This window comes from Chlamydotis macqueenii, chromosome 1 (assembly GCF_036417535.1).
Source record: "Chlamydotis macqueenii isolate bChlMac1 chromosome 1, bChlMac1.mat, whole genome shotgun sequence".
Lineage (NCBI taxonomy): Eukaryota > Metazoa > Chordata > Aves > Otidiformes > Otididae > Chlamydotis > Chlamydotis macqueenii.
This window is the reverse complement of record NC_141556.1, coordinates 70518207-70539126: the sequence shown is the minus strand read 5'-3', so window position 1 is coordinate 70539126 and position 20920 is coordinate 70518207. Positions and strand designations below refer to the sequence as shown.

At 38.8% G+C, this 20920-nt stretch overlaps 1 protein-coding gene across 5 annotated transcripts in view; it reads left to right on the top strand.

Annotated features, from left to right (window-relative positions):
- The window catches only part of EPS8 (EGFR pathway substrate 8, signaling adaptor), a 141252-nt gene that overhangs the window by 68181 nt on the left and 52151 nt on the right, over positions 1-20920 (top strand). For all 5 annotated transcript variants that reach the window (XM_086756055.1, XM_086756061.1, XM_086756074.1 and 2 more), the window contains 2 exons: positions 17621-17711; positions 18830-18903. In XM_086756055.1, the coding sequence (XP_086612181.1) occupies positions 17650-17711; positions 18830-18903 (136 nt within the window). In that variant the 5' untranslated portion in view covers positions 17621-17649. The remainder of the gene's footprint in view (positions 1-17620; positions 17712-18829; positions 18904-20920) is intronic.

The following is a 20920-nucleotide window of genomic DNA, read 5'->3' as shown; positions in this document are numbered from 1 at the left end:
ATTTTAACCCTTGCATCCCACTCCTAAATAGTTCTTAGATGTCATCTCTATCTTCTGACAGATTTTTTCAAGAATTTTGGTAACCCTATGAACTTCTTTTTTTCTACTTTTGTAATTGATTTTATGTATTGAACTGTTGATCTGAATATTTCTTGTATTAGCAACCACACATCAAGGGTCTGTTTTCTGCGTTCAGCAAGACAGGGATTAAAATTTAACAGAGATTTAAAAAAAAGGAGAAAAAATAAAATGTGAGCGAGATTTCCCCCCCCCCCCGCCCCCCCCCCCGCCCCCCCCCCGCCCCCCAGCCTTACTTGGCTTGGAGGAGAGCAAGACAGCTAACTCGAACTCTGTGGGATGTGGACAGTAGGCAAAATATATCATATTGTAGAGATATGTTTATCTCTAGATAATTCAAAAATACACAAAAAATCATTATGCTGCTTACAATTTCCTCCATTACTCTTATGGCTTGAAATATATCCCAGATTCCTCAAGTTTTGTGCAATCTCTTCTCTTCCACAATTCTGGAACTGTGGATGCTTCCTCCCTGCTCTGCAGCACTCTGCTCCCAGGAAGGGGGGCCTCCAAATGCCATTTCTGAGTAATGAACCATCTCGTGTTCAGGCCAACAGCATGAGTCAGGAGTGAGAGATTTCTTCCGTTCTTTGCCTCTGCTTGGATAGTTTTGGAAATCAGGTCTGGAAAAGTATTTGTGGTCAGTTTGGCATTAGTTTTTATATTGCATGTGGCTAGTTTTCTGCCTCATGTGTATTATCCTCTTGAATAATATTCCCTTGGAGTGCACTGAAACATGAGGAGGAGAGGAACATTGGATAAGAACAGCCTAGTATTAGGGAAGTGCAAATTACATGACATCATATTTTACATATTTCAAGACCAAGTCCATGAAAGTATCATCTCCTTCCTCATTAGAGCAGCCTTACTGTCTTATGTACTAAAGGTGATTTACATTGGTTAAAGACTTGTTTGTTAACGATTCAAAGAAAGTGTCATCTGCCACAGTTCAGTGTGTTAGACTTCACTAGTGAGAAACAAGAGGCTGTGCAACATATGCCCAAAATTTTGAAGGACAGCCATTGCTGCCACTGGTTTGTGTTAACGGAGCACTCTGTCCTTCTCATGATGTGCCAGAGCTGTTTGATTGCATACATTAGGGCTGCAATGCCACTTCTGCTCATGATTAGAAGGAAAGTAGATGTTTAGCATCTCTTGAGCTTCTAGATTACACAAAGCCTGAGCAAGAGAGTGAGGCCATGCTGTTGATAATGCAGGTGTGAAGGGAGCTGCTTGCGAAGCCTGGCAAACCGGTGCCTCTGCTTCTAGGTGACGTGAAACCATTCAGTGCCAAGGAAGGGAAAGCCCTGTGCACGGTGAGAAGTAGCCATCTGTTAAGCAATACTAAAATTTGGCAGGAGTGAACTATGCAGGAGCCCCTGGTGCTCGTCAATCAATCTGGGCAGCAGGAAAAGATGTTAGGAAATCTGTTGGGATTTCCCCGTTTGTAGAATAATGGATCCCCTCCCTCTCCAAAGTCTATGATTTTCTATTATGTTTCTTGCAGAAGCATACAAATATTCTGGGGACTTTTCCAAAACTGAGCTATACAAGCTTTTCACCAGGAAAAGAGACAATGAGGAAGATGGGAGCAACAAGGCTTGATCTTTCAGAAATGATAAGGGGTTTCGAGACTGTTGACCACAAGTGCCCTTATTGGAGCATAAAGGAGTGTGAGCTTTCTCCCCATCCCTGGATAATAAGTTCTCGGTATTTTCTCCAAATGAGCATGGGTTTAGCAAGTCTTTAGGCTGTCAGCTGAAACCTAGTATGCCTTTCCTTTAGCCAAGTGTGAGCATCCAAACCTAGGGCTCCTCCTAAGGTTTAAGAGGAACTCCTGGGTGACAGGAGTGTTGTGCAAGCATGGCAGGGATGCATGGGCAGGAGGGGAAGAGTAGCACAGTTGTGCTCTCGGCACTACCTCTCTGCTGGCAGAAGGACTCTCTTGTGTCTCATCTGCATTTTTTTTCCTTTAGGTGTAAGATTTTCAAGAGATGCTGCTCCAGCAGTAAAACTGGGAAGCTTGTGCCCAGGAGAACGATCTTCCAGCAAGAAAAGGGCTGAATCCAATGGCCTTCTCCTTTTCTCATTTCTGTAATCCTTGACTGCCCCAGTCTGATTAGAGCAGCAATCACATTCTGTTTTTCCTGACTTCATTTAGAGAAAATGGGCGCATGTATCTCCCGTTAACGTCACCTGAGAGGCTGGCACTGGCTGAGATTTACATAGGCTCGGAAGAACTGAGTCACAAAGATGAATAATGGCAAAGGAAGTAAATTTTTTTTGGATATATGTTTTGCCTAAATGTCACCTTCAGTGCTCTGGGCTCCAGCCATGCTGTTTTCCCTTCGACAAAGGGCACAAAGGTAGTTGGTTTGGCCAGCTTGGCTAGATATTAATTGTGCCGACGCCTTTGGCTAGGAGTATTGACCTTGTTATGCATGGGCAGCGAATGATTTGGTGACCTCTCTATTCCTGCCACGCAATGCAACATCCCAATTAACGGCTCCGCTCCCAACAGCCTTCCTGCGCGGCTGATGAGGGGAACAGCCACAATGTTCCTGGGGTGGGTGAGGTGGGTGGCCCACAGGGTCGTTTCTGGGGAAGGTGGCTCAGTGGGACGTGGAGCTGGGCCCACGCTGGGGCTGCTGCCTGGGCAGCTGAAGCCCCAAAGCCATTTTGCTGTGGGGCAGCTGATCGCCGCACGAACTGCAGGGGGGCTCGTCTTACTCGAGCAATAGGCTGCATCTCTCTGACTTGCTTGTGAAAATAGGGGACAAAACATGGTGTTTCAGACCAGACCGGAGGAGACTGAGTAACACTGGGCGCAGTTGCCATGTTGCCGTCCGGCAGACGCTGTCCAACTGCAGACTGCAGCAGTGGCAGACATGGCACCTCTGAGGCAAAGTCCTCGCTGGTCTGCCCTGTCTGGAGGTTTCCCATGGTGTTATGGCCTCTCTCTGCAATGAACTCAGTTGGTATGTCAGTGAAGTAGTACATGGATAGCTGGTGTTGCAGTAAAGGCAATTCTGGAGAGAACAGAGGACTGAAAAACCATTTAGGTCTGTTTCTTAGAGTGTAGAAAAGTGGCTGAGGAACATGGGAACAGGCCTCTGTTCAGCAGGCTTTTTGCAAAGTACCGGTTTGGAGTAGGGAGTCTCTTAAGCACTACCTGCTTGGTTTGTCAAGGAAATTTTTAAAATGTGACTCAAGTGTGGGTAGCCTGGGCTCTGTCTAAGCTGTTTGTGGATGGATGAAGATGGGATATCTGACAACCTTCCTGCTGTCCCAGTAAACTGCCTTATCCCTGTACTAATTTTTACTTGTACCATAGTCTCTACCCCTGCAAGTTGCAGCTCACTCTGCTGTGCTGGATTTCAATCTCTGGCACCCAGACAGAAGTTAAGATTTTTATGTCACATTTTTGCATCCTTGTAAAGGCAGAAATTATCAGATCCATTCACAAAAAAAAAAACAAAAAACAAACAACCCCTACTTATAATGCTTTTGCTACCTCCATTGGGAAAGACAATATTTACAACTGTCAGTGTTAATTATCTCAGTGGTTATCCAACTCTGTCAGGAGATGAAGGACAGTCATAATAGAGATGGCAAGCTGAGTCCCTGTCTTAAAGGCCTTGGACAACATCAGGAACTATTTTTGAGGCAATTGGATTATTTTTTCTTGAATTACTTTGTTTCAGAAAGTCTGCTGTAGATGTGCATGACAAAAGGAAAAGGAGGAGGAAAGCGTAAGGCTGAATTAAACAATATGAGGAAAGAGAAGAGGTTATACAAAGTTGAAGAAGCAAGGGAATATGGTTTAGAAAAACACTGAGATAATGAAAGATAATATATAGATGAAGTAACTAATATTGTTCCCCCTGAAACTTGCTTTGTGGACTCCTATAGGAAAATAGAAGTTGGCGTCTGCTTACTTGGGATTGCTTAGCTGGAAAAACATATGAGATGATACGCGTGAGACGACATCCTTGTAGGCTTATTGCAGTGTTGATATGAATGATAAGTTATAAAAGAGAGAGGAGGCAGCAGTAAGCCAACTATTCCTTATCAAACAAGACTGAGGAACAGGATATTTTTATAAGCCCATTTTAACTCTGATTGGATGCACATTGTTGTTACTTTTTTTTTTTCTTTTTTTTTTCTTTTTCTAAAATTAAGAACCTAATGTATTTCTTGGGTATGCTGTGAATGCAAGCTGTATTAAGTGAGTTTAAATTGCAACAGGAATTTAGATTATTCATTGAGAAAAACTTTTTCAGAGTGAGGCTAATGAGCCTCTGGGTTTCCCCAGACTTGGTTTTTAGCCTTCCTCACTAGTGGCCCAAGGAAGAGGTTGGGCAAACACCTTTTGGGAAGTACCTTTGCACAGTGGCTCCTGCCTTGAGCATGCGAGGTGATTTCTTTCCTTTTCAGCCCCATCTGCTGTGATTGTTTTTGAAATTGTTTAGGAAAAACATTGGGTTTTGGGGAAGCACATGTACATGGTAAATCCCGCTCTAATCTTAATAACCTCCCAAGAATTTTCTCCAGGTTCTTTTATACCTTGGATCTGCCCTATACCTGCCCTAGGTTAAACAGCAAGTGTCTTGATCAGAGTCCTGCATGAAAGCAAGACCTAAATATCTTTGTCAGTGTGTTTCTTAATTCTTTATAACTCTAAAACGTGAATATACTTTAGTCTCTTATGATTTTAATTAGAGTGGAGTTCAAAAGGGTACATGCTTAATGTTTTAAACATTGTCTAAAGGTCACTGATTTTTTTTTTCCAAAAAGAGCTTCTTTAAAAGCTTTGCTTGTATTCTTTAGTCTTATTTTCCTCTTTTAATTGCTTCTTACAGTAATATAAAGACATATGTAATGAAAATAAGCAATAAGTACTGGGAATGGCAAATAGAAAAAGGATAAGATGTAGAGAAAAAAAGTTCTACTTTTCATAGGATTTCAGAAGTATGGGTGTTTGCTAGAAATGCTGGCTCTAATCCAATGTGCTTTTATTGGCATACATGAACAAATTATCCAGGGCACAGCTATTTTTCTTACTGTAGTAAAAACAGGGACTCTGAATGGAGGCTTTGTGTAGGACAAATATTTTTCCTTTGAAACTCGGTACAAGTTTAAAGTTTATCTAGTGTACCTTCTGGAAAAAGAAAAAATATCCTTCTCAATTTCATCAAACAGAAAATGTACAGCAGTATAGGCAACTCAGAGCTCTATTTATATAGCCCTTCATCCTTCAAAAATTTTCTGTAGATACCTCCTCTCTAGCATCTCTTGCAGGGCTCTACATTTGTTTTCTAGCCACATAGCTGTAACCAGGAGGATAAGGGCCTTGTGGAGAATAGTTCTTAAGATAACATTCATTGCTTTAAGGACTAGCTCCATAGATAATCCTTCTTAGTCCAATTCAAGGTGTAACTGCCTTTGTGGTAGTACCATTGCTATTGGAAGTTGAGAAGCCTGTGAAGTCTGACAGTTCTGTTCAGTATCATGTATTAGAAGTACCAAAGAAATACAGAGGGGTCCAGATATGATTCTCTGAGGAAATAAAAAAAAAAAGACTACAAAGAAAACTCAAACCAACCTGTAGTATCTCCAATGACTATTGTTTGTGCAGGATCCCCATAAGGCAGTGACCCATCTTGAAAGGTAAAGATATTACTTACTTCTATCTTAGCTCTCTAGGAGGTTAACCATATCATTGAAAAAAGATTTTAGATGAGTATTTCTTATGTCATGTTAAGATCACTAGAATCAGCTCTAGAGCAGTTCTTGAAGTGCATGGAAATGAATGGTGCGCTCAGATTTCCCCAACCTCAGCCATCACCCTTCCAAGCAGGAAAAGATCAGAAGGCATTACCACGTACAGCGTTTTAGCTCCTTGCCTTTCTCCCCTCCATCTTCCCGTTCATACTTATTTCACGCATGCTTATTTCTGATAGAAGAACTGAGTGGAGAACAGTAATTCCATATTCTGGAAGATTTTTGAACATTAGCTTCCTTCCAAACCTGTGGGAACTTTCAGAAAAATCGAGTTCCTCTGAGGTTTCCTGGGAGCAAGGTATGTTGGGCTCCCATCCCAGACTGAAGTTTCCATTGGGAACCTCTCTGACACCAGTTTAAAAAAAAATGATGTTAGAAATGCCTCAGCAAAATGTTTTCAATTCAGTGAATGAGCAACTTGCAATAAAATACCTGGTTGCAGTATTTCAAAATCCCTTTCTAGTGATAGCTTGTTAAATTTGGCAATGACAAATTCCTGGTCAAAATTTTCTTGTGATACATGAAAATTCAAATTCCACAATTAGAGGAAATTTAAGCCAAAAACATCTTGCACTGATTATAATTTGTCTTTTATAAGGTTTCTAATTTTGTCATCTTTAATCACTGGATGTTTGCTGGAAAGCTAGTATGTGATTATAAGGACATTGAAATTGAAAAAAAAAGTACATACATTTGCTTCTAAAAGTCAAGCCTGTAACTTGCCAAGCCTGGGCTTTCACATCAAAGACTGCTTTTGGAACTGTGAATTTGTTAGTTGATTTAGAAAAAAAATGGCATTTGTGCATTTGATCAGGTAATTAAAAAAAAAAAAAAAACTGAAAAATTTGTTGAATATATGTTTTCATTTTTGTAATGCCTGTAGAGGAAGGCCTTGGCCCAGACTGGTGGAGGATATAATTGTATCTGTACATAAGAGAGACATAAGTAATTGAAACCAGAAAGTCAGAATTATGCAATTACAAAAGTTTAAATTCATTTTCTTCCCACAAATTGTGGATTCTGTTATTGTTCAGTCTATTTTTCTTCCACGGTACAAATGCTGAGTTACGGAAGTACGCTGTTAATACCACAGTGGGGTATGACTTCATTCAACTGTGACCTCAGTTCAGTAAGTTCTTTCACGCTTGAACCACTTCATCCTGAACAATTGTAGCCGTGGAGTGGACCAGTTATGCTTAGATATTTAAGATAGTGGCTTTTGTTTACTTGCTGAATTGCAATATAGTCTCTTTTGGTTATGTGCACATTAATAGAAACAAAATTAATGTTCAAGATTTTTGGTGACCCAAACAAACATCTTCACCTGATATTTGGACGCAGGTGAGTTATTGCGTGTCTGAAATTGCTGAGAACTGCCTAGGCTGTGTTCAAGGTCATGTGTCTTACTGTGCAGTCATATGCCTGTTTTTAACCCTAGGTGAGGGGAAGTTGTCCTTGAAGTCTGTTGTTTCAGATTCCTGTTTCAGAAGGAAAAGCATCAGGGAAATGCTGTATGATATAGAGGGACTGGCTGTTTGACTTCAGTTCTGTACAAGTGAGCAAGTCACACGGCGCTTCTCACATCTCTATGTTACTGAGCTCTGCCGTGGGGCGGCAAGTGATTTTGGATTACCTGATTGGTGTCAAGGGAGTATTTCAACTAGAAGAGGAAAAAAGAAAAAGTAATGTTCCCTTGAAAAACGAACCTTTTTTACAGTGCATATTTTTCACTGACAACAAAATCGTTTCATTTTTGACAGTATTAAAGTGAATATCTCAATCAGTTCACCTAGCACTCTTGAGTGATGGTGGTATGGGTTCTTTCTTTCATAGATGGGAAAACTGAAGAGGGTTTCTAAAAGTCAGTGGCTGCTGGTGCTAGGTCTTAAAATAGCTTCTAATGCAACTTATTCCCCAATTCTCTTTAAAAATTAATTTTGTCATCTTTTGCCTTTTCTCTGCCTTATTTTCAGAGTCCCTCTGTTTCTGTTTTTGTTGTTTCCTTGCTGTATGGACACTGTGTATCTAGGCCCTTTCTCACGATGTCTCCTACTATTAATGAAAAATACAAGAAGTAGCGATCAATTGTAGTCACTCAATAGTGACTGGATATCAGCTTTCAGGAGCAGCGTTTTGCCCTGTAGATTAAAAACAAAGTAATTTTCTTAGGCCCCTGAGTTTGAAAGAAACAGGATTCCTGTAACACAGGCTAAGTTTTAAAGATAATATACAATTTTCAGTTGTTAATGTCTATAAACCGGCTTCAGTTAAATGGTGAATGTGCCCTGCTGCGGGGTCAGGTGAGGAAGTTTAACTCACAGGCATTGGCAATGCTGCTGCTATACATTACATCTTCCTAACTGCATAGATTTGAGGATAAATTCTACTGCTTATGTGTTTTGTGTGTGTGTGTAACAAGTGAAAACTTGGTCTGTTTTAGGAGACATGCTGGTTATATTTGGAATGAATTCAAATACTTTCCAAGTATCATGTGTTAATTTAACACTTTCATGTATACATGATGTTGCAAGTACATTGAAATGTATTAGGGTAATACTTTTAATTACTTCTGAGCATATGAACACTCTGCTAACTTTTCTAGCATTAAAATCTTGTTTAATCTCAAAAACTTGTGATGGTGGTATTTGTTTTAAATCGTGTTACCTAAAGTCACAAGCTTTTGCATATCAGCCTTGTGAAGCTTCATCTGCTGCCTTGTTTGCACATTATCTGATCTGGGTGAAAAAAAGAGGCCTTTCCTAACAGGGAAGTTTGAAGAGTTAATCAGCATTATTAGAATAGCATCTGGTCACTTATTAAGTTTTAAAATAGAATTTTTAGTTTTGCTATTGTGCTCCACTGTCAGCTTACCTTACAGCTCAGCAGTGCTAATTTGCTGTGGTCTGATCCATAACTTTTAAATCTTACATATTTGTTCACTCTCATTAAACATAGCTTTCTCTGTTCTTACTGAACTGCATGGAAACTGCTTTTTTAAATTTTTTTTTTCACCTTGTAGAAAATACAAATTTACAGTAAGGTGCAGAGTATGGACCTTTCCTGTAGTAAAGTTTGAGGCTTCTCAGATTTGTGTGAGTTGGCATTCACAGCATTTTATTGGTGGAAGAGATCAAGACTTCAGAAACGATAATAAGTCTATATCATCAAAGGTTACCATCAAAGAGCGGTCCACAATAGTATGGTGCTTGGGTGTTTAAGATAATCAGGAAACCAGTGGATATTGCTCCTACTCAACTTTTAAAATCTTGTTTAATTCAAGACTGCAACCTACTACTAACCTAGAAATTGGTTCTTCTAAGTATCTAGCTGATGGATTTTAATGGAAATGGACATTTGTCCTGATTTATTCATGTGCTGCCATGTTAAGAATAAATAAGAATAGTTTGTGATATCGACTGTGTGGGATTTTCTGTTGGGCTTCCCAGCCCCCCCCCCCCCCCCAAATAGGGCTAGAGTGAACATTTAAGTAGAGAGCAATAAGGAAGCCTTGCAATGGAAGTCATCTATTGCCGTGCCTGAGACCACGATAACTGTAGCATTGGTGGCTGGCTATGAGGCCTACAGGGTGAAAGCTCATTCAGTTTTTGGTAAAGTTGCTGTAGAAAGTAAATTTGTGAAGACAAGAATTAGATCTTGCCACAGTTCTATTAAACTAAATGAGGAAGGCATTGATGAGTGTTTCTGTCCTTTTTGCTCCTCCTCTTCCATGTTAATGTTAATGGTCTAGTTGGAGTATGTCATTATATAGTTTCAGTTCAGCTTTTCTTATGGACTCTACCACGCCAGTTTTAATAATGACAATGTGTTATGACATGGCTGTTAAGCTTGAAAGTAGATGTGGATAGCTGGTTAAGCCAGTTTCATTTGGTCACCTTGCAGTAGCAAGCAGTATTTTAGCTGTTTTGGGAGTTCACTCATTTTTTGGCGAGAATGAGAGGAAAACTTTATCTAAGACAACAACAGACAAGACTAAAGACATTATCTTGTTGATTTTTATATACTTACAGTACCACTACAGTAAGTTGTACAATTTCTTAATGTTTTCACAAGCACTTCAGTGCAAGAAAATGTTCAGAAATACTTCCTCAGCTACACTCACAACCTGTTTTCAACGTGAAAGGGAAAAGTATGTCCAAATGTCACTATCATTTTGTCACGTGATGTCTTCAGGGTGATGGGAATTGTGCTCATATGGCATCTGGAAAGTACCTTTTGCACACTACTTCTTGCTTGAATTTTCTGCTGGCCCACCTGAATGTGCACACTAGAATTAATATAATTTATATGTTCTCATATCTAAAGTCAAATTGATGGCTATACACTACAAGCTGACTTGCAAATCAGTATCTGGAGTGCCCTGTTTTGAAATCTAATGATCTAGTTTGAAGTATGACATAACAAGGAATAAAAAGAAATAATGAAAAAATTGGAGGATATGAAGAAGAGAAATAAAATTTTGGTATCTGTGCTAGGTCAGTTGTTTTCACTAGTCAGTGGTTCTAAATCAGATTTAAGAAAAAAAAAAAAAAAACCAAAACCACCAAAAACCCAAACCAGAACAAAGTCATCTACATCTCTCTTCAGGGGGAGATATTGAGAGCACTGTTGTAGCCATGTTGGAATTAGAGTTTATGAGTAAAAATTGTGTCCTTTGCTAGCTCACTACTGTGTGTGGGGTTGGAATAGATGCTCTCCAGGCACCTGGGCCCTTGCTCAGGGCTGAAATAAAAGCAGTGGCATTCAAAGTCAAGTGTGAATTGAGAACCACTGCTCTGAATTTCAATAAACAGTAAACTCAAATAGAGTTTTAGTTCTTAGCTTTCTCTCTTGGAACTGCCTAATAACTGTTCCTTGAATACTGGAAGGGAAAAATTAGCGGTGGTGCTGGGGGTTGTCCTGTGGGAAACGTTTTCCCAGTGTCTGTTTCTTCAAGTCCACACAGGTGCGGAGGACTCCTGGGTGCTGTAGACAAGTAGTAGACAGCAGCTTTGTCCTGTCATGTTTTCCATTTTCTATTAAGGGGATTGGAGCATCCAAAGGCTGGTCAAAAAGACAACAGCAGAAATCACACAGAAAATTGAAAGCTAGAGCCTACCAGTGATGCAGTTTCAAGACAAAACATTTGGACTTCTTTCACCACCCCTCTGGCTGTTGTCCGCTTTTCCTCTTTGCTGTAGCAAAGTAAGCTTTGGAGCAGTATGCTGGTGGCTCTTTAAATCCATAATCTCTTCCATTGGAAGAGTTTCTTCTGTGATCCTCCTTAAATATTTGAGGTAGGCTTACTAGAGACACTGATCTTTATTGTACATTATAATCCCTCCTTTTTCTACCTCCTTCTACAAATTCCTTCATATGCTATAGCTGCCTTCCTCTAGACGGTTCTTCTGTATTTTTGGAGAGGTTTTTGTTTGGGTTTTTTTTGACTTTTTTTTTTTTTCCTTTCTTTTTTTTTCTTTTATACGAGATACTAGTCTTCCAGCTGTAGAGATGCTTTCTACAAGGTCTGCATAATTATCCTCATCTTGGTATTTAATACTCATCTTACTTTAGATGAGGTGGTTAATTCTCTAATTAAAAATAGCAGTGAGTGGTGGCTTTAGTGCTGGCGTATTTATTAACATTCCTTTGTTACAATAGGGCTTTTAAGTCTTTGAAGCTTTTGTATCTGTAAAGCTGTTTTATTTTCTTTCAATACAGCTAATTATAAGTCATGGCCCAGACCTGAGTGAAATGAATGGAAATAGGTTGCCATGCCAGAATAAGAACCTGTTTTCAAGCAGGTTCTTTATTAGCGTGGCAATAAAAAGAGCTGAATCTACAAACAAGTTCTATCTGAAGTTGATTAATTTGGTTGTTCCTGTTGGTCTTCATATTTCTCCCCTTTCTCAAACTAAAAGATATGTATCTTAATTGTATTGTTAGAATATTTCCTTAACAGTGAATTACTGGAAGATATTACAGCAGGAAAAAAAAAAAAAAAGAAAAAAAAAAAAAAAAAGAAGATGATTTAAAGGGCACTTTTTATCTTATTAGTTTTCCCAACAGAAAACTTCTCTTTTAGCTAACAATTCTTGCTCTGTAGGTTCGTCTTGTATTAACATAGTGAATCTCCTACTTTTGATAATTAAGTTAACAAATTTTCTTCCTCCTGCTGAAAGGAGTGCTGCTGATGAATTTAGCATACTCCTACTGAAAGACTGAGGAAAAATATTAGATTTCAGAAAGTGTCAATGAAAAACAAGACACCTCTTGTAACTGGAAGAGCAGCATTGATTGAGCTCATCTGCTGCAGTGCTCTGTGGAGGTTGGTGCTGTGTCCCCCGTTGTGCGCTGTTGTCCCTCGCCCGGCCAGAGCCGTGTTCATTTTTCTGTCACAGTCATTAGTTTTTTGAAATGTTCCTACCCCGCTACCCCCTTAGACAAACTGGTAAATAATATTCTGGGTCTAAGTTCAGCTTTCTATACGTAGTGAAATTCAGAGGGGAAAGGGGGACACATCTGGTGCTTTCCTCCTCACCCCTACGTTTCTTTAGCAGAAACTCCAGTTAGCAAATGTCACATCCAGCAGAAGGGTTGTTTTGGAGATGCACTAAAATCTAAACACAAGCTGCCACTGAGGATGCAGAGTTGTATAAACTAAGATGCAGTGTAGGTGGGGCTGATGGCCATGCTAAACAACTGCTGTGAATCCAGAGAAGTAACAGCATTTTCAAAATTATTTTATTGTGGCTATTGTATTAACATGTATGGTTGAAGTCCTGTTGCTTGGGCACAGGAGTGTGTACTGGAGTAACTATTCCTTTCTCAGAAAGCCTCAGCCCCCCCGCCCCCCGTCATTAGTAAAGAGTGGCTTGAAAGAGGCAAAGCGGACAACAGCCGGAGGGGTGGTGAATGAAGTCCAAATGTTTTGTCTTAAAACTGCATCACTGGTAGGCTCTAGCTTTCAATTTTCTGTGTGATTTTTGCTGTTGTCTTTTTGACCAGCCTTTGGATGCTCCAATCCCCTTAATAGAAAATGGAAAACATGACAGTACAAAGCTGCTGCCAGCTCAACTGGTGGCAGTTTGTCTCAGTGAAATTCTGATATCAGTGTACGGAGGATGGAAATCCCTAGTGAACATTTCCAAAGTAATACTTATGCATGCATGCATGTCCATCTTGGTGTTCATCTCAGGGAGAGATGTTGAAAAGCCAGCGGAACTTGTGTTTGCTCTTGGTTATTGCCTGAAGCAGGTCCCAAAGCAGAGGGCAGCAACAACATTTTGTCTGACTCTGTGGGACCTAGTTCTGTCAGGAGTTTCCCATTTGTAAAATCTTTGGCTGGAGTGAAGATACAAATAGGAGAGTGTTGAGTCGGAACAACGAGGTAGACAGGAGGAGAAGACACCAAAATACAAGAACATGAAGAATAACTAAAGAAATTACCTCAGTGTGGAAAAACAAAGAGTTTAAAAGTAATAACTAGTCAAAAAATTAGGATGAGAAAGGAAAGTGTGTGACGGTGAACGGGGTGAGGTTTGGAAAGAAACAAATGAAAAGTCACACAGCAAGATAAATAGTTTTTCTACGTTCTGTAGAGCAGCAGTACTGAATGCTGTGAAATAGCACTAAGAGGCATTCTTACTGAATGCATATTGACCTACAGTGTAGCATGGATACATCTGATTTTTTTTGTTGTTTTTGTTGTTCCATAATATTTTTAAAAGGGAAAGGGTGGAGAAAGCCTGTCCTTTTCTGACATTGCTACACTGTCAGATCTGCTACAGATAAGTGCTACCTTGTAATAGTCCACTTGTTTTTGTTTGGGCTGGAGTTACAGCCTGTGCCTGCTATCTGACTGGGGAAGAATTCTTCGTGTTTTTTGGGGAATGTGATAACAATGACTTGTTACTAATAATATTTTCTTAATCGGTAGATAATTATTGTTCCAGCCATTCTTGGCTTTCCTTTTCCTTCTCCTACATCCTCTTCTCCTTAACACCGCCCCCCCCCCCCCCCACCCGGCATAATTTTAAAAATACCTGTGGCATTAAGCTATTCTTCTTTTTTTCCATCTGATATTGTGACCTGTCACTGAGTGGGACCGATTGATTCAGGATAACTGGAAAAGAGTATCAGTCCCTGCAATATCACATTTTCTTTAGTGAGATATCTCTGTCCTTCTAGAAAGGGGATTTTTTAAAAATAAATTTGGGGATATTCTTACCTTCAAACTCCTACTAGGAAATTAAATGGCAAGGCATGTGAGTTGTCAATGTGCCAGCTTGTTGTTGCACACAGGTTGTATTGCTTTCATAAGGCGGCCATAAGAAGGTGGGGAAGGCGAAGAGTATTTTAGCATTTGGGCATTTTAAAAAATTAATAGTGTGACCAATGTAATCGTGTTGTATACTGGTATAATACTGCCCGTGTTTGGAATTAGACTACCTGTAACTGTTAACTACTAAAAAACCACAGTCTATCTGGCTCAGAAATTATTTGCCAGTTATAAAGGCTGGAACCTTGTCATTTATATTGCTGATTACTATCAATATGCTAGATTCCCTTCAAAAATAAATTTGATGGCAGCAGTGAAATTTTAGGTAGATTTCCTTTTATTCTGTCTCTGTGGGAAGAGAATTTAGTATTTATTTGGTTTTAGGAATTTCCTATTCTTACTGTTGTTTTAATATATTTAAAGATAAATATCTTAATATTTATCTCATTATTTCTTATTTTATCATTTCTTGTTATTCTTTTCTTCTTAATTTCTTACTTAGTTTTCCTAGTTTTAAATATTTCTTATTCAGAGTAGGCATGATGTCTTCACGAGGTCCTGAGAAAGACATGACCATTCTTGGGCATGGTCACAAGTAAACTGTTGGTACTTCAGGCCTACTTAAAGAGGGATCATATAGTTAATTTTGAAGGATGTTTATCTTAAAGTCTAGGACGCCAGGGTATGTTGCTGTGAACTACTGGGCTGACAGGGAGGATTAAAAAGGAAGTGGAGTTTATTAATAGGCTCCTGGATGACAATGACTTTGCAGTGTGCACTGGTTGACTTTTGCTACGGGACTGACTGTAAGAGGTGAAGGAACGTTTGAAATGAGAAATATAGCAGAGAAAGCTGTACAAGTGAGTAATAAGCGAAGCACTGAACATTCTGTTATCCTTTTATGTTTTTTTCTCTTCCCTCCATCATGCACTTAATAAAAAATTTAAGGTGTTTTCCTAAAATGTGGGGTTTTTTTGAAACATTTAGGTTGAAAGTAATTAAATTGCCTGATACTTTTGGGGAATTATGAGTAGCTTTTTGATGTTATAAATACTTGGACTAATTATAAGTAATGACTGTGAAGTGTTTGTTTGTATTCATATCTGGGAGCTTTCTTAAACCAAGCAACAGAAGCATTGAATAGCCTCTTGAAATTGTCATGTCAAAGTAGTTGTTTTGGCATTTCAAAAGCTTTTGATTATTTTAACAGTGGAAAATTGCATGAGGGACAGGAAATATTGTTGGCTTTACTCAGCTACCAAACAGCAAGTGGTGTTTTGTTTGTGTACCAGCTAAAACTCACTAAAACTTTTGTGCTTACTTGGCAGAACAAGCTGCTTGCTTTTTCTTTGACAGACCGACAACAATTCTGACTTCATATTTTTTACTATCACTTGATTAAAAATGCAATTTTAAAGCTTTTTATATTTAGTCTAAGTGATGTTATGCCTTACAGTAGGCAAATATTTAGTCATGAGATGTGTTTTCTTCCCCTAGTATGAAAATCTGCTGTTCAGCTTCATTGCTGCTTTAAAATTAGGTGTTATGCTAACTTCAAAGACTGGAGCTTTACGTTCTAATATATTACATTCTTTCTACTTAAAATATCTGTTTAACCACTTTTATAAAATCAAGTGGAGTACATATAACAAACCCAGTATTTGGAGTGAAATAATTTTGAGAGTCTAAAACCAAGTTCTTTTCCAGATCTCATTTTAAAGGAGATAGTTGTGCATTTTGTTATAAATAGGGCTGTGAAAAAGTCACAAATGATAAAAAGGTATGACAACTAGAATGATTAAATACGTATTGTCTTAAATAATCTGTGTATGGAAAATAGAGGGAGTTGGGGATACTGAAAAGCAATTGACATAATTTGTGTAATTTTTTTTTTTGATCTGGTCACTCTTAGGAAGCTAATCGCAGGGTAAACTGTTAAGCAGGGTAGCAAAATTGAGCAATGGGTGCAGACAATAGCAATTAATAGCCGATAGGAGGTGTTGAAGAGCTTAATGGCAGCATGTGCTGGAGAAGAGCACTCTCAGTAGCTCTGGTCCATGGAGTCGCTGAAATGGAACAAGGAGAGCACAGTGACCTGGCAAATCCTGCTGAGAAAACGAATATTTTTATCCTTTCAAGTCATGGGACAATTTCAGGATGCTTCCCAAAGGTTGTAATTGCTAATGAATTGAGCAGCACTCACTAGGGGTAGTAATTTATTGGAGACAGCTGCTAAGTACTGCACTCTATAAGAAGCTGCTTAGAGCAGCCAAACAGGCTACCAAGTTGGATACATGATACATTCATGGGGATGTGCAGGAGAAATGGAAGTAAAATGTGAGTATGTCAGTAAAGACTTTTTGCAAGGAGCCATCAAAGATTTAAAAGAAAAATGAAAAAAAAAAAAAAAGGATTCTAAGCCAAATTAGTATGTGCTCGCTAACGGCAGTACCACACTTGCACATGATTACATTTGGCACATGATACATTTGGCACGGTTCTAGTTAGCTTTGCTAACTGCATCTCAGATACGAGATGTTGGATGTTGCTTGGAAAGGTATAAAAATTACTCTGTTCTCAGCACAGAGCTGGAGCTTTTGTTAGGTACAAATTTTATCTGACATATTTTTGACTGTTCTGTGGAGTTAAAAGATTTTTCTATTTAATGAATCTAAGATGCAGAAAATTATTTGAATCTATATTATTCATACATGTAGAAATGAAAGAATATTTACTCATGGTAAATTTGAATAGAGATTTGTTAATTGTTTACAGACTTATGAAAGTAATTTTCCAGAGTCAATTTTAACTTCAGTGGACGTGTTATTAAAGGGAGAAGGCATTCTTTTAACTGTTTCATCATAGCTTTTTCAGTATTGCTGTTACATGAGAAGTTTCATTTGGCATGCCAAACATTCAAGATTTTAAATGCTGTTTTAAAAAAGGCTTTTTTAAAAGTCCCAAAATAGCTAGCCAAGTTTCCCTTTGTGCTAACAATTGTGGGTTTTTTTTTGATAATGCATTGTTCTAACAATTCAGCTGATAAGTTTCATAGAATATGTATCAAAAGGTCATTTCAGAAGTTTCATTTGAAAGAAATGAATTGAGGGTTAAAATCAAGCATGCTTGACTATTAAAGTTGCAATTTGGAACATCTTGTTCACTTCTGCAGTAGATATTCTTTGTTTAGTCAGCCTTCTGTTTTTGAAGCTATTCCTAAAGACCATTGTATCAATAATAATGGCTTTATTCTCTAAATTGTAAGTTATTTGAAGCCATAACTATCAAATTGCAACTGGAGGAAGTTCCATAATGGGTCTTTAAGGCATCACTGCAATGCAAATAATAACAATTGAGCTTGTTGATGCAATTCCTTTTCCATTTCAACCATAATTTTCTCATTAGGTTTGTATAACTTTTGTATTAAACCTTCATCTTTTTAAGATTCTTCAGTTCATATGCTGTTGTTTCTTTTCTCAGATAATTTCTCTCAGTAAGTGACGATAAGAATGAATGGACATATACCAAACACCCCTCCCGGTGGATATGGAAGTTATTTTCCTCAAATGAAGTAAGGTTATGCCTTTGATTTTCCCTTAATGGACAAAAAAAAATGTAGTATTTTCTTCTTTATGCTTTTGTTTCAGATAGAGCTATAATTATTAGATTCCATTGGAAAAATACTAAGGCAGTTGCTGTAAAGGAATGTGCAGTTTCCAAACCATGTAACCAAATTTACAAATATCATCTGACTGATTAGTGTATTAGTGTAAGGGTAAAGCTATATTACTGAGCAGAATAATCTTGAACAGAAAAATAAATTGCTGTAGCCATAACATACTTTCTACACTACTTGGAGAGGTCTTCATGTGCCTGAGATGTTTAAGGTTAGCTCTGAGTGAATGCATTTTTATGCATAAAAGATGAGGCTGCCCTTTCCATCTGTGAGAAAATACTGTTTCCCAGTGACTAGAACTGAGCAACTATTATCCAAAAGCATTACTTTGCCTGAGATAAGAGGATGCTCCCTGTATCAGAAGCATGTTACTAGGCTCATTCGCAGCACTAATGAGAATTGACCTGATCCGATGCCAAAGAACATGTATTCCTGTATGGAGCAAGGCATGTGTGCTGTCATCTGCTTCTCATATTATTTTCCCTTTAAAGTGAGTTTGTATATGACTCATTCTTGTTGTTACATAGAAGGAAGCTGGATTGCCTTTTCATTTGTTGTAGGCAATAATGGTCCTTTTAAGTCTTTTACGAAAAGCAGTTAAAATTGTTAAAAAGAATTAACACTTGTGTATGCAGGAAAAAAATGAAAATCCTACCAAGTCTTTGGCATAGTCGTTGTTGTTGTTGTTGTTATTATTATTATTATGTGATTTTGATTACATACATTATGGTAGTATCTATGTGTATAGCACACCCCCATTGTGTGTAATATTGTATTACTGCAACAAAAAAGAACTCAGAAGGTCTTTCAGCCAAAATGAAACCCGCTTCGTTATATTCATGGTGTGGAACAAATATCCAGTATCATTACCTCTGTTAGTAATGTCGTAGGTATGTGGAGTCCTACGTGAGGGGAGGTGTTTTTTTTTTTGTTTTTTTTTTTTTTTTTTCAAAGCCTGTTTCTGTGTGGCCGATTAATCTATACATAAGTTAACCAAAAATGTTTTCTTCCAGTGGCTATGGTTCCCCAACGTTTGCTCAGGCGGAGAGGGAGCAGAATTCAAGAACAAGTGCAAAAGCTCTTTATGGTAAGGTGGCTTCAATTTTCTCAACTTTTATGTTAAAATTGTTATTTAAATACTGATTGTGATATCATGGTGGAAATATTTTATGCATATAAATCTGAAAGTGTATGTACATACACGCGGATGTGTATGTCAACAAAATTAAATAAGTGATTTTATTCCTACTAAAACTAACTAGGCTAGCTAGAAAATGTTTTTACACTTTACTAAGCAGAGAACTCCCACTTGGTATTTGTTAAGACCACAATGTATAAAGCAGTTATCACAAAGCTAAGTGATCCTATAGCTAAGGTATGTACCAGGGAGAAGTCATTCAGGGGTCTAGCTGTGCTACATGTTTGATTGATAACCTGTGCCTCCCCCTGCCTGCCCAGCTTTATCCCCTGGTAGCAGAAAAGGAATTTACAACATTATTCTTGTTTGACACATGGATTTCATGGAGGTTAGATTTGATGTAGTGGATTTGGAGCCCTGTTTGGCCTGCTATTTTCAACAGGCTTTGTGACTGTCAAAGGTGATGTTACTTATAAATGCCTAAACGTTGTTACATGTACCAACTACAGATGCTAGTTTTTGTCTTGGCTGTATATGCTGCTCTCTAGCCCACGGCCAGATCGTTGTGAAGGCAGAATGTAGTCATGTTCCTTGCCAGCCAAATTGCACCATTTCCTGGTTGTCCACCTCTACTGTGAATACATCCTGCTGATAGCTGTGCTGGTAATGGAAATACAAGTGGCAATGAAGCTGAGAGATGTTCTGCTATGTAAGTTCGTGCCTGCTGTTGAATGCAGTTTTGAAAGTCAGTACTGATCAGTCTGGAATGATGACATTTGTGGTGAGAACTGAGTCCTGTGCAGGACCCCTTGCACCTCAGCCTGCTCTCCCTTGTTGCATCTACCACCTTCTCTGCAGGTTAATGAACTGGGAAGCTCAAAGAGCAGTGGCTAGTAACCACAACATCCTTAGTAACTGATCTTTCTTCCCTCCTGTTTTGGATGAGGTGATGGATGGGAGCCTTGTCGGCTTTCAAACTGCTTTAAATCATGAGGCTGTGTGATGGTATAGCCCAAATCACCACACAGTTTCTCGCTCACTCTCCCCCTCCCCAGGGGGAAGGGGGAGAGAATTGGGAAGGAAGGAGAACTCGTGGGTTGAGATGAAGACAATTTACTAAAAGAAAAGGGAAAACTACAATAATAACAGAATATAAGGATATTAAAAATATGCAAAGTGAACAATATGTGTTTTCTCACCACCCGATGTCCCAGTGACCGATACAGCCCGTCCCGAGCAGCGATCACGGAAACAAAACTGAACAGCAAGCAAAGGAGCAAAAGGGAGCCAGCAGGGTAGGGGGAACGATGCCAGCAAAAACAAGCAGGAAGGATGGATGTCAGGAATGCAGATACCCACCCTCGCCTGCCCCCACTTATATACTGAGCATGACGTTTATGGCATGGAATACTCTCTTTGGCCAGTTTGGATCAATTATGCTGTCTGTCTTTCTCCCAGCTTCCTGCATCTGCAAATTAGCGAGACTTGGAAAGCAGGACGGTGTCCTTGGTCTCATTCACAACAACTGGTATCATCAGGGTGTTTATGAACATTCTTCACACACAAAATCCAAAACATACCAGCTACTGAGAGTAAAAATTAACTCCATCCCTGCCAAAACCAGGACAGGCTGACAGCCTAAGAAGGAGATAGGAGGTCTCCTAGCTTTGTGTCCTGTGAAAATAGAAGTGGTGTGAAAAAGCTGTGGTTTGGTGGCTGAAAGCACTGTGAACGTCTGCTTCTAGAACAATCAGCTAAGACAAAAGTAGAAACCATTTGTCATTTAAAAATAATGTTGCATGTGATTTCATTCTAAGTTTAAATTTATCTTTTTTAGTGATGTGCTAGAAAAGTCAGTCACTTAATGTAGAATTAAAGGCAGGAACTGCAACTGAGGAAAATTCTGAAGTGACCGTTTTAAACAGTGATTTCGGCATCCTGTATGGGTTTGCTCGACAAACTGATA